Source organism: Asterias rubens, chromosome 5, assembly GCF_902459465.1.
Source record: "Asterias rubens chromosome 5, eAstRub1.3, whole genome shotgun sequence".
NCBI classification, from domain to species: Eukaryota; Metazoa; Echinodermata; class Asteroidea; order Forcipulatida; family Asteriidae; genus Asterias; species Asterias rubens.
Genome location: NC_047066.1, coordinates 21,553,588 through 21,568,236, shown reverse-complemented (window position 1 = coordinate 21,568,236; position 14,649 = coordinate 21,553,588). Strand labels below are relative to the sequence as shown.

Below are 14,649 nucleotides of genomic sequence, written 5' to 3'. Positions count from 1 at the left end.
TACGGTCTGTTAACATTCTAGGGGTCAATCCATTTCTGTGTCAGTTTGACAGAGTGTCCGGTCAATACACTTGACAGGGATTCCGGGTCATACTGACCTAGAAACGGATCAGCCCGTGGGACTTGGAATCAAGAGTAACTTTAATTTGTAGAGCATAAGTTGTGGTAATGCCGACAGATCTCCTAAACCAGCTGCAGGCCTGCCTGAGACCCGAAAGTCTACAATTCACATTTATATTGATAGTTACTCTCATACCAATACACTGACATTAAAGGCAGTGGACACTATTGGTACTTACTGAAAAATAATTGTTATTATAAAAACTTACTTGGTAACAAGCAATGCAGAGCTGTTGATAGTATAAAACATTGTGAGAAACGGCTCCCTTTGAAGTAACGTAGTTTTCGAGAAAGAAGTAACTTTCCATTGAATATTTGAATTTGATTTCGAGACCTCAGAGTTTGATTTTGAGGTCCCAAAATCAAGCATCCGAAAGCACACAACTTCGTGTGACACGGGTGTTTTTTCTTACATTAATATCTCGCAACTTCGACGACAAATTGAGTTCAAATTTTTACAGGTTTATTTTGTGCATATGTTGAGATGCACCAACTGAGAAGACTAGTCTTTGACAATTACCAATAGTGTCCACCGCTTTAAGTGAAATAATGTGACAAATAAATATTAAGCATGCAAGCATAAAATCAGAAGTAGAACCCGCACTTTTATGTTGCCCGACCTATCATTTACAAACTTCGTCATGATCAATAGTAAAAATAAAAACAATAAAAAACGATATATAAATTGTAAATGAATTCGCAAGATCAAAACAAATTTGTTACTCATTTTCTCAAAATAAATACAGTATTTGAAGCAAAAATATTTCAAGGGAAGTTTCCACCGTGATTATCTTTACAGCACGTGCAAATATGTAAAGTATGTAGGGTGTTTTGAATCTAAGCGATGTTTGGCGCACCCTCTTTTGTGCAGTTTCAAGATATACAATATACATCAAGTCATGTCACACGAGGAAATTTATAGGCAATCAATTCCAGGCAATCTCGCAGAAGAGAACCCATTCACACTTCAATGTTCACATAGTTGTTTTTCTATAGAATCGTAAGACATTGTGTGCAAGCAATGACTCATGTGCTACCGAAGCGTTCCTGCAGGATGCACTCCAGTCGATTGCCTCCAAGTTGCCTGTAAAAGTTGCCTCGTGTGGCAAGGGCCCAATTTCAAATAGGCCTACGCAGAAAATACTGATTGAAAAATTTATGTGCAGAGCAAAAATTAAGTGGGACACCAGCCACAACAAAGTAAACTGAATGTAATTTTGGCTGGTAACCCGTTTCTGTTAAGCAGAATTGTTCCATGTATAGGGTATTTAGTTACAATTATATACACTTACCCTATTTCTTAGCAAGTTTTCGTGCTTACAGGCTTTATGAAATTCGGCCAAGGCCCCTTATACATTGTACATACATCTATCAGTGCCTTGGACCAGCCAGTGACATTGTGTTCATCAAACTGTTACAGTTTATGTGTAAAGGATGAGTTCTTGTTATCTGACTTTTTGCTGCCGTTAATGACAGCGAGAGTAGAGCTGTCTAGCCTGGGTCTCCCACTGGTATCAGCACAACAGAATGCATCACGGAACGCCTGCCGGTAATGGGAACTTGTTGCGTTATAGATGAATGGATTGATGGCAGAGTTCACGAAGAGCAACCCGTGACTGATGACCAACATCCCGGCCAGAGACTCGTAGATCTCTATCAATTCGACACCTCCCAGATGACTGATGATGAATGCTATAGAGATACCGACGAACGGCGTGTTACACAGGAAGAACATGATCCCGTTAGCTATCAACATCTTGGAGACCTGGTTGCGTACCTGTTGCGCTCGCACCGGTAGAGAGGCTGGCTTATCCCCCTTGACGCTCAAAGCTGGGCGGTTGCTTAAGCGCCGGATGATCCCAACATACATGAAACTGTTTGCAATGAACGCACTGATGAATGGGATGGACTCGGTTAAATTAGCGATGTATAACCCATACGGCGCTATGGGGAAGCAGTAGCCAACAGTGACCGGTAAATTGGCGTATTTGGCGTCCTTTGGCCACTTGACGCAATGAAGTTGAAGGTTAAGGTAACGAAGCATGACCACACCACTTAGAATTAAGGACAGGAGCCAGCTACAGATGACGAGTTTCACTGCCCGGCCCTTTGTGTTCACTGACCGGTGCTTGAGCGGGCGACAGATTGAAAAGTACCGCTCAGCTGAGACTAGAGTTACAAGAGCCAGCGAAGCGTAGTAGGTGATGTATTGCCCGATAAACGAGCCGATACATCCCAAGGTCTGTGCCGTGCCGTAGTGACTCCTAACCGGCTGTGAAAAGTAAAACGAGTAGCATGTCACAGAGATAACGATGAATGCAATATCTGCCACTGCCAAGTTCGCTAAGATTAAATTTGTCGTGTTACGCATGTACGGCACTCGGACCAGTACGTAAAAGAAAGACACATTTCCAAGTGTTCCTATCACGAGAATAATGTACAGAATGGGTAGCATGAGATCCTTCAAAGACTCGCTGACAACATAGTTATCGGCTTGTTTTTTATTTTCAGTGAAGTCAAAGTACGGGTCAACGGGGATACACTTTCCGGGGGAGTCGGTGAAGTCCGTTGTTGAACCGTAGTCGGTGACGATACTTGGCCCGTCGACGAGCTCCGTTGTCCAGCCGTAGTCGGTGATATTGGGCCCGCCGAACCCCATTGTCGCTGTAACTGGATCCATCACGGTGGTACCAACTGCACCGTTCAGCACCAAGTTCCCTGATGTAGGTACCCACTTTTACGTGCCCAAACAGAATAGTATCCACCACAAACTTGTTACCGTACAGCTCTTGCAAGTTTGGCCGAAATTTGACGCTGGACGCTGTGTTCACTACAATGTCCAAAGAGTTTGTATTGCCATTGGACAATCTACTGACACTAGCGTGAAGCTCATCCTTTGTCATTCAGTTGTCATGTCTACCCTTTTCTCCACTCGGCTTTCCTTTTATATGGTAGGATGTTCAGGCTTCTTTTTAGTTTGTACTAATACCAACACACGTGTGGCTGCGTAGTCGTCGTTGCGAGTGTGTGCACACAGCTGAAGTTACAGCACTGAACTCTACGCAGTGACGTAGCTATAAATCGGTGACTTGCTATCTCATAAAGATAGCATGGGCTTGATACTCCACGTGTGTTCCTTTCATTTCACATCGCCAATAATTGTTTCTCATTGCCTTGTAGTCTACCGATGGTAATTTCAAAAACAATATCAAGTCACGATGTTGTTTTCGCAACAATTTCATTTTATGACACAGCAAAATTTACGGTATTAGATTCCTCATTATTATTAAGTTCTGATTTGTCCATTCCGTTCGGGTGTAACTGATTGATAATGTTACATTACTGTGATTTATCAGCACAGATGGATCTGTATCAGCCTAATATAGATACAGGTTAGTCTAGTCGCAGATATCACAATTCTGTAGTACGCACAATCATAAGAGTGTGTTTCAAATGCAATATCTGCATTTCACACACACACACCACCCTGCTTGCTCATTTAATTTATCTTTTGGATATTGCCCTGTGCTTGTCTCTACCCCTCCACTTGACCTCGACCTGATACTTATTAGTGCCCTTAACCTTAACACTATCAATTTGCTGATCCAACACTCGATGTTTGTACTAAATGAATACAAAGTTGTTGAGTCAATCTTTGTGCCGAAACAGCAGCCGAAACCACTGTAAATGTAACTTGTCAAGGGGACAGTGGTGTGACTAGACAAGTTCATTTTGGGGAAGTTGGGAAATACAAGGGCATGCGAGACATAGGGTGCGTTCGTCTAGCTTCCCTGGGTCGACCCCGGTGTGTGGCAGGTTTTTTCCCCCAGGACAATTGTGTGCAGATAATTACCCACGTTCGTCCTGGAAAAAAAAACCGCCACACACCGGGGTCGACCCAGGGAAGCTAGACGAACGCACCCATTAAGTTAGTAATTTCGCTAAAAGAATATGTCATTCAGTGTGCACGTTTGACCTCATGGGGGGGGGGTAAAATGTGGGGACAGGGCTCTATAAGGGGGTGGGCTGTTTTAAACTGCCTTTTTGGTACTACGTGTGTATATACTTGAGAAACATTTCCTGGGGAATTTCCTGGGATATTTTGTAGAAATGTTTACACTTAAGTTGCTGGCAAAACTCATAGCCATTTCATGAGAAAAAGCTGTCCCTACTTTGGAGTGAGTTACGTGAGATCAGGGAACATCATAATTATTGCGTTGTCAATTCGTCCTACCCATGGGAATTTACTGGGGTTACAATTCTGTGACTTGACTCGTTAGTGTACGGAAGGCTTAAAGGAAACCAACCACATTGCTTTAACTAGCACTGTCCCGCTTTCTCCAAAAACAAGAAACCTGAACACGTGAATACTTTTCGTTTTGAAATCAGTTACCTGTAATTTGCCACGCGTGATTAGACATGGTCAATTAATAAGAACGCACCTTCTTAATTCACAAGCTGTGGACTAAAAGTAGGTGACTGTCCTTACCTGTCAATGCGCAAAATGAAAACCCGGTTGAATATTGAACGCAATCGATCGATCCCGCTTTACTTGGAAACCGTATTATTTGTGTTCATTTTACGCGGCACGGAAGGGCAGATGACAGATGACTCCATTCCAATGTCCAAAATTTGTCACTGTAATTTACTATGGACACCAACACAAAATAAAATAAAATTGTAAATTAATGGTTAATTTTCTTGAACTTCGCAGCCGGCCCAGCTGTTGAGTTTAAAATCTACGTGTTCGGAATCCTAGTATTTCTATCATAATGCGTAGCGTGTTTACGATATCGATTTGAAGTATGCAGATTATTAAACTGTGTTTCACTTGGATTTTCCCTCGTCACAAATTATACAAATATTATTTATTTTCCACTAATTTGAACTGGATCAGACAGGCTGGCTGTCAGCCCCACCTTTCCCGCCTCACACGCGATGAGTGGAAAGGATATGAAGAAAACCTTTCCACAATACCTACGATGAACTTACCGTTACTTTAACGTTCAGTGAGATTTACGCGCTCAATGCTAATGAAGTGGCACACAGGGGTGTGAAAACTGAAGACTTGACTGACTCGAAGTCACATTCAACATTTATATTTACTTATATATATTACGGTTTATGTCCCAAAACGCAAATTATTTATACGTAAGTATTTGCGTATTGGGCACAACTGAATACTTACGTTGATACGTAATTTTCACGACACGAGCACTAATCGCAGATATGGGCGTTTATGTTGACGTGCATATTTGCGATTCTGGGCAAAAATAGTTACGTAGTTATTCACGTGAATTTAATGATATTCGAGTGTCCCTTTAGGGCCACCATAGGTTGATTTTAAATATTATGGACAAAACAGCTTTGCGTGTTTACTTTACCTTGTACCCCTGAACTAGTTTTGAAATTGAAAGAGTAATAGGTTCGGAGATCTTTATTTTGGACATTTCAAAAGCTGCTCAAATATTACAAAACGAAGAGTAAGGCCTTTTGTAAAAGAGTAGGGATCGTTTTCCTGCTTCGTAGCATTTCATATTGAGTATTATTACAAACTATTAATTTATCCTGTCTGAAATGATATGAGGGCTCATCGCTTTAATACCCCAATAAAAGAACCTTCTCCTTTGACAGCCCCCCCTGCTTCACATTTATAAAGGGGTTTTCCAGTGGAACCACTCTTCCAAAAGTAATCAACTCGATCAATTATTATTATTATTTATTCAGCCCAAGATAATAATTGAAGGAAAACATACCCTCATAATGTCACAAAACTAATTAAAAACTGTATAATGGTGTTTGTTGGAGAGCCGTTTGATTGGTTTTAAGTGAAGTCAGCAAATGGTTGACATTTTGATGATACAATTAAATTGTATAGGCTTCAAGTTATTGCTTTTCAGTATATCAGTTGAAGTCACGATGATGTTTCTTCTATAGACTAAATTAACGGCAGGATACATTTCTTTTGCTTTTAGAACCCCTTCTATTGCAGTACTTTATAGTATCAACAGCTCTCCCGCGTATTATCCTCCCTTTAGTACTATAGATTGTCTCATTATCAAACTCCCTGGTGTACATTTTATTGAATGCCTACTATGGCATTTTTGGTCCTGACCCCTCTGTGCTACTTCATGCCCCTCTTCGAAGCGACAATCTTACCAACGACCAGCGACAATCTTACCAACGGCCAGGAAGACATAACTCTGTCGGTTGATGATTACTTAAATCCGGGCGTGTATTCTATGAAGAAATTGACCCAGCATTTCCATCAATCCATTATCACTATAAACACTGCTAAACATACATAGTTTAACTGTCGCAATAACTCTTATAAGTTAATGTGGCTTTTGACCTACCTATAGCCTTGGTTGAGACCTCCGTATCTCAGTGTCCGCATACTTCTTTGATAATGATTCCTGGAAAAGTTTCATGTACATGTACAAGTTAATCCGTATTGCACATCAATCACTCAAAACGGAATTTCTTATTGATAAATGTTTACAAAGGGAAGCCATTCCAAGTTAGCTTAAGCTTCTTCGAATTAAAACATTACATGTGTTCCGGTGCTTGTTCGAGGTCAGTTAATTAAGTTAACATGCAACAACGATCAATAATTGCAATTGATTTTAAGCGCTGTTAATCGATGTGTTAATTCAACCTCGAATCAGTCATGAACCGTATACAGACCCTGAGTTTGGTTATTAAGCTCTGGGTTTAACACTCCTGAGAAAGGTTGAGTGCTTGGCATCGAATCAATTCTCCCCTAATTAAAAAAAACAAAAACAAAACGAAAGTGATGAAGGAGAGTACTTGACTGTTTTTGGAAAGTTAATTAAGTAATTGTCTTCCTCCGTGTTGTTGGGCCGTAGTAAAGTACGTTCTTCGGAAACCCGCAGAAACAGTCATAGCCTTTCGCTCGTCCCCCCAGCGTCCCAAAGGCGATGGGATGGTCAAACGTATCATGCACGCTCATTGGTTAATGCTCATTCCCATCATGCATCACACTTACACTGCCACCATAGGGTGCGTTCGTTTAGCTTCCTTTGGGTCTACCCCGCGGTGCTCACGAAGGTGAGCCCCTGACAAGAGCTAATCGAACGACCACTCACCGCTCTCGTAGTGACGTCGTTTACCTGGGGACAACCCCTAAGTGACCCACTCCACAAGAAGGGCACTGGGGGCTGACTTGGGTGAGCCCCTGTAATGACGTCAAAAGCTAATCGAACGCACCGGGGCAGACCGGGGATTACCCATGTCAGCTAAACGAACGCACCCGTTATTTCTATGCACTGCACGCATGACATACTTCCTGAACAAGAATCTGTGCAAGCTGATTAGCCCATCCCAGCGGTCCTGGATAGACTGGCCGCTGGGGTGGGGCCAAGCGAACTGTAGCCGTAGCCGTATAACTGTAACCATTACCGTAGCCGTTTATTACATCAAACATAACAAACGTAACCTACTCTGTGTTGCAGTCACTCTTGTGGACACTCTTCTGTTCTGTACACTGCATAGAAAACACTGTGTGGACATACGTAAGTCCACATAGTGTTTCAAATCCCTACAATATGTGGACCTCTTTTGTTCTGATATCCACACTTCGTATGTAGCTTTGAAACATAACACGATAATTATGTACAACAAGTCCACAAAGTGATTCAAACCCATATTATGTGGACCTGTTTTGTTCTTGGGTCCACACTTTGTATCGAGTAGCATTAACACAGCAAATACGACACTCGAGTGGGTGGTCAATGAGTCCAATTAATCATCCACAAGCTATCCATTTTGATATTAGGGCTCAGAACTGGGTCAGCTCTAACCCGGAGTTTTTTTAGTTTAGCAATAAACAGGAACATGCTCGTGTGTGATTCTTTTATCTCGCGGCAAGAAAATTATCTCAAAATGAGCAAATTGTCTTGGACAAAATAAATGTTTTTCTGCGAGTTGATTACGACCAAGAGGTTTTGTTCTAGTATAGTACTAGTAGTGTAAATTGTGTATATTATAGGTAATTCTATAAGTACCGTATTTACTTTCTAGAATTACACTTTCGTAGAATTACTTTATCACGTAAATGAAGGACGGGGGTTTCCGTTGCAGTGCCAACATCCCTTAAAGGAAAGCTTTAAATCTTGTTCGTATGAATTAGTTCTTAAGTCCATGCTGGGATTAACTTTGAGTGTTGTAGTTTTGCAACAACGGTAACCATGGCGGCGGTGGAAAGATGCTACTTTCCTTGAATACGCCTTGGGTCTGGATCAACTAAGCCTTTAATAAAAACAGCCCTCGGTACGGTCCTTCGATCCATCTGATGTACTTCAACGAACTACAAATCTAGCATTCCATTCCAACCTTTCATGGAAACTATACAGCACATACCCGCCTATGGGTTGATACATCATGCACCGATGATATTAAAACTTTCGGAACGGCAAGCTGTGTGTACATCTGATACGAGTAAGTGTATCTATTTCCAAATGACAAACAATTAAGCAGGGGGCTGAATCTATATGACAATTTTTAAGGCATACGAAAAAGACGGTCATGTATTGGAACAACTTGCATTTATATGTCATCCCCAATATGTGGGAAAGGATATCCCTCCACATCATGTCCACACACTTTAACACAATATTTTCCTCTTGCACTAAACTACCCCTATGGAAGTCATATTCTTTAACACTAGGCCTACTGCAAAAACTGTAGTGTTAATTTTACACCGTGGGTGTTGTCCATATCACTTTATAGATACCAAAAGGAAATACAATTTACACCTTAGGGTGTTAAAATAACACACATTTCTGCAACAACTGTTACATTGGTGTAATATTAACACCAGCCTAATCTTCGGTAATCTATTGGTCAACACTTCGTGTCATTTTTAACACCCCATTTTTCGCTGTATAAAAAAACACTGTGTGATAATGTCCATACAGTGTTTCAAGTCCCAACATTCTGTGGACGTGTACTGTATATACACAGATCCACCTTAAAACAGCATTAAAAGAAGGGAGTACGCCATACCCTATATATCGAACACCGAGTATTGATTTAGCATCGCCCTATGGACTTGCCAAGCTTTGAGAACCAGTCTATACACATTACCAATGTGAAGTTTATATTGAAAGGTTTGTCTCTCTCTAATGTAGAAAGTCTGAGGATCTTAAGTGTGAAAATCCATCAGTGAGGAACATTTCTAACAGATTGATCAGAGCGTCCATACATATTACCTTTTCATTTGGTGTGGCATACACGTATTTCCCTTGCATTGACTCAAGTAGCACATTGACGCTGAATGGTTTTACCCGCCAAAGGAGATATCAGACGATAGAACGCCTTGTTGAATGCCAACTAAAATCCGGTTAAAACTTCCCTGCGAATACGAAGTGAATTTGGGTGACGCAACGCGTCCGTTTCCCTTTGTAACGCAGTGGAATTCGCTTAAAACGAAGCATTCCAAGTCTATGAAAACGTAAAGATTAGATATTTTGGTCAGTGATTCAATGATTTAGAATTGGACCTGATACACACCCCTGATATCATGGTAGTCACACACCAGGAATCCCCACAGGCATTTCCTGGAAATCCGTTGTTGAATGTATTTACGGTATTAGTGCTAATATAACTTGATTTATTGGTAATATAAATTTGTTCAAGGGGTCGGGTCTAGCCCTGGCGGCCTTACACTTTCGTTTGTATCTGTGTACAGAGGAAGGGTCCTATGTAGGGCTAGGGTCGGGTCGTGGATCGCATCCCATTGAGTAGGGTGCCATCATGGTAAGACATGTTCTGTAAGAGAGATTGGGATCGTGAATCGAATCCCATCCCATTGGACTTAGTGGTAAGACATAATATTTTCATTCGAATGGAGGGGTCGTGGTTCGAGTCCCATCTCAGTAGTATGCCACTACTGGATTAAGTGGTGAGACATCTGATCTAAATAGAACAGAGTCGTGGTTTGAATCCCACCGCCTAGTAGAATGCCACTGGATTTAGTGGTGAAACGAATTTTTGTTTAGAGTGTCGTTGTGGTGGCCGTGGGTTCGAATCCCACTAGTTTTCTATCTGATATCTTTATACTTCTCACAGCCGATATAACAACTTAAAGCATATAACAATGAGCATCTGCTGCGAGAGGAGTGGGGCTATTTAAACTAGTTCCAACATTTCTGAGTATGATTTCTTGACATCACGTCGTGATGTAGGGCTATTTCCTTTATCCTTTTGCCTCGTTCCAAACATAGCAAAAACTGCCTGTGTTGTATTTGAAAGCCCGAAGGTTTATAACCTCCTCGTGAAACGGCAACGTTTACGCAAATACACGTGTGTCTTCTCATGTTTTCGTAATAAAGCCGTGAACGACGTGGTTAAACACTTCATAAAGTACGCCTGCCGATGTTTTGTATTAGATTATCCATCTTCCGTGTCTGTCTCTAAGTGGTTGACACAGTGCTTTCAGTAAAAGCAATCTCACAACGAGATACCCCTTTTAGCGTCCTTCGTTGAGAAAAAGGTACTTTGGTCGATAGTAGACGACATGTTACTGGAGTGCAACTCATTTTTTGGCCCTTTCGAAACCCCGACTTCGGCTTTGGATTCATTTCAGGTTAGCTTGACCCCGCGGTTGTTTTGACAATATTGCGCGTGCTTTGCGTACGCACTCAGGGCTGCTGACGAAAGATTGGAGCCTGAAGTCGAATCCAAAGCCAAAGCCGTGGTTTCGAAAAGGGCCTCTGAATCCGAAAGCCCAAGACAGTTCATTATAGTTCTTGGTACTGGCAGTATATAGAGTAGTTTGGCTTGAAGTGGCCGTCTGGCATGCGAGTTGAGCAATGTCTCATACAAAACAGTATGTGTTTTAATGGGAGCCTCAAGCACAAAAACAACCATCTAATTCTATCGCCATGCTGTGACCTAGGTCTAAGGAGAATAATGTCAACACAAACCCAAAGGTAAACCCATGCAGTATTGGTCAGGTATAAGGACTAAACACCCAAATCCAAATGCAAGGTTCCGGTCCGGGAAGTGGACGGCATGCAGGGAAGAAACCTCTAGGTCAACCTAGCGTGTATTTTTTAATACGCATGTCGCCTAAAGTGCTCATTGGGTGCGTTCCTTTAGCTTCCCTGTGTCGACCCCGGTCTGCCCCGGTGCGTTCGGAAAGCTTTGATGTCATTCCAGGGGCTCACCCGGGTCAGCCCCCAGTGCCCTGCTCGTGGAGTGTGTCACTTGTGGGTGACTCGAGGTGCATGTCGTTACCACGATAAGCGAGTGTGACCGTTTAGCTCTTGTCAGGGGCTCACCCGAGTGAGCAGCACCGCGGGGTAGACCCTGGGAAGCTAATCGAACGCACCCAATATAAAAACAAGTATAGAGTGGAAATGAGATGGGGCAGTTGATTGGGAAATGCAAATGGGCCATGGTCTGTAGTTGCTCTCTCTCCCTGTTGCACAAAAACACTCCAAATTGGAAATTTTTTTCTCCTTTCACAATTATTATGATTGGTGGAACTTCATTAAAAGCAGGACACTCATCAGCGTTCCAATCATCTTCAGTAATGAACCATTATAGTCTTGTTATGCTTACATAACTATAATGGGTTTTTATTCATAACTGAATTTTCATTACAGTAGTCACTCAGGAACTACGATGAATAACACGTATTGGGAGTAGAGTGAATTAGGCCTCTGTCATTATTAACCTTCAAGGACTCTTGCTAACTTAGTTTCATCTAATTTTACAAACGGTCCTTCCATAAAAATATATATTACAGGCTTTTGGAAGTTCCGAGTCTCGAAGGAAAACGAAAGCAGACAATTTTTTCTCGTTTTTAAATAGCTGTTTTACCCTTGGCCAAACGGTAGTTTGCTACACATTGTACTAATAAATACATTGCAGTACGTGGTATGCCCAAAGTCAAATGCACTGAGTTAGACTTTTCCGAAAGCAGTTATATTATTGGATTATCAAAAATACTGTTGTGAAAACCAAGCCATAAAAGTTTAACGTGTTTAGTTTGTTCCACATGAACGTTGGTCACTCTTTTCTACCTTCATTTGAGTGAAATAGTGGGTTTGATTAAATACAAAGAAGACGACTGAAATAGTTGTCCTCTTATACATAGGCTCCCTAAAGCGGACGTGTGTTGCTGTTTTGAAAGAAATCAAGCTCTTATAATGCCAGTAAGTGGTGACTTGAATGTTTTTCTTGTTAACTGGCGTTTTTTTCATTTATTTGTAGACCTAAATACTTTAGGTGTCCTGCTTATTATTGTCAAAATTCAATCACAATAAGTAAAACTTTACCTATTTTCATTTCGCATCCACAACTCACCTCAGTCTGGAAATCTTATACAGACGTGGACTTTTTGTTTCTGAACAATTACTTTAAAATCTACAATTTGATTTGATTTTCTTCACTTTTAAATAGAATTGTGATTGGATTTCTCCTGTTGTATTAACTCCAATATTGACAAGTAATCTAATTGAAAGGACCGAGAAATGGGTGAAACTTACTGGTTTAAATCAACTTTAAAAATATTGTAAAACCAGTATCCGAGTAGGCCCATAATGGGTCAGGCACTATCTAGGTCAGTTTTTATTCGGGAGTCTTTTTGTTTGTTTGAAGTTAATAGTTTATATGATTAATTTTGAGGCATTGCATGGTGAGGTATCAATGTATATTTGGTTTGCGGTATAACACCATGGTGTATAAGGTAGAGTTTGTTCTAAGAGAACTGTCTTGCAGGACAAACTGAGAAGTCTCCCGAACCCCGAACATCTACTCCGCGGTAGTAGAATAAAGAAAGACATTTCTCTCAGAACAAAATCTACCTGGCAAGTACATACACACATGGTGTTACCGCAAACCAATACAAGTAGTTGGTTAAGAGAACGCTCTGTATTAGTTTGTCGGCAAAATTTCAAAGGTGCGTTGTTTTCGTCTTTGTCAACAACTAAACTGCTCTTCAAGTTGAAAATGCTCATTTAGTGGAACAACAAATCCGACCACCGTTTAAATAAAATGGACTTCTTCTTGCGCAGTTTGGCGGAACCAACATAAGAGAAGGTTTATCTTTCGATGCAAGCAATTATTTAAATTGCAGTTGCTTTTCACGCGGTATATAGACGCCAGATCCTTTGCTCACTGCACTCGCTCGAAACCAATCGATGTTTTGTAGTCTAAAAATTTGATTAGATTTACTTTCCAAGAAGCTATATGACGAAAACCGAGACGGGAGTTTTCTAGTTCTTTCATGCCGTCACGGATGTTAAGTTGGGACGCGCTATGCTTGCTGAAATTAACTAGCGAGTGACACACGTAAGCACGTAAATCAAACCGGTTTAGAAGACAGTGTTGACACTACATCCTACAAACGTGATTTTAAATCAATTCCTTGTAGAATTATTTTTTCTTTTTGGCTGCCCTTTATAGAAAGCGGCTCAACAAGTTCAAGTAATAAATGATGTTTGTTGCACTTCAATAAAAAGTGTGATTACTGGGGCCAAGTATGTAAATATTAGTTTATAGGTGTGAGCCGTAATACGGATGATGAAATGGTGGAAGTGTTTGATACGTAAAGATAATTTTACTCAACTTCTAGCACTAGAAGTTGAGGTTTTGTTTGCAAGATTAGAAAGTGACCATCTTGAATCATGTAACTTAATAATTAACCCACGACGGAGGTTGCTTTTATCCGAGTTTGTGCTGTCCTGTCACATACAGTATTCAGTGATCGCTCGAACCGTGATGGAATCAGTTTTATGACCTATAATTTGAGCTTGAATAGCGCCAGCAATTCCAAAGAGCCAGGCTCTGCAATTAATGTTCCTTTTCAAGAGACTGCTGGTGCACTCGGCGGTTGCTTTCTTGAAACGTAAAAACCGTAAGTTATTCTCTCGCATGATAAGAAAAAACACTTACGAGACACAGAGTGACTTTTGCTCGATGCTATCCAAAAAGTGCGTGCTTATGGGTCGATTCGTCTAAGCTTTCCGTGTTATTGCAGGCTTAACTAACTGCCTACTTAAAAATAATTATTGATGTCGTTTTTCTGTAATAGGATACAGAATAAAGAGAGCAATGCTAGGACCCACACGATCCAGGTAAGTATCAATTTATATGATCTGAAATCGGCATCTGACAGTTTACTCACGAATTCACGAATGTACATGGTCTGCAAAAAGGACAAACATAGTCACAGTAAACAGCCAAAGACTACGGAAGCTTTAAAGGGACAACGAACGTATTTTACTATAGATTCTTGATTGTTTGCTTCTAATCGCAAATATTCACATAAACGTATAATGCTGTCCCTATAGCCACAATAAAAAAAAGCCAACCTAAGCAAACCGAGACGAAGTGTAGAGTGACTTGTCCACTGTACTCTGATATTGCTATGTGTTCAGTTCTGGCTGAAACATAATAATTAGCTAGTGTTTGGACACGAAAAGAAGAAGAAGACTGTTCTCTTTGTTGTCAACATATTGATCAATGGGACAGATATGCTATCCCTTGTTTAATAACT

At 40.9% G+C, this 14,649-nt stretch overlaps 1 protein-coding gene across 1 annotated transcript; it reads right to left on the bottom strand.

Moving 5' to 3' along the window:
- Positions 1 to 581: 581 nt before the first annotated feature.
- Positions 582 to 3,113, bottom strand: LOC117289953 (allatostatin-A receptor-like). Its single transcript, XM_033771160.1, has one exon. It carries the CDS (start codon positions 2,797 to 2,799, stop codon positions 1,534 to 1,536), a length of 1,266 nt encoding a protein of 421 aa, XP_033627051.1. The 5' UTR covers positions 2,800 to 3,113; the 3' UTR covers positions 582 to 1,533.
- Positions 3,114 to 14,649: the final 11,536 nt, after the last annotated feature.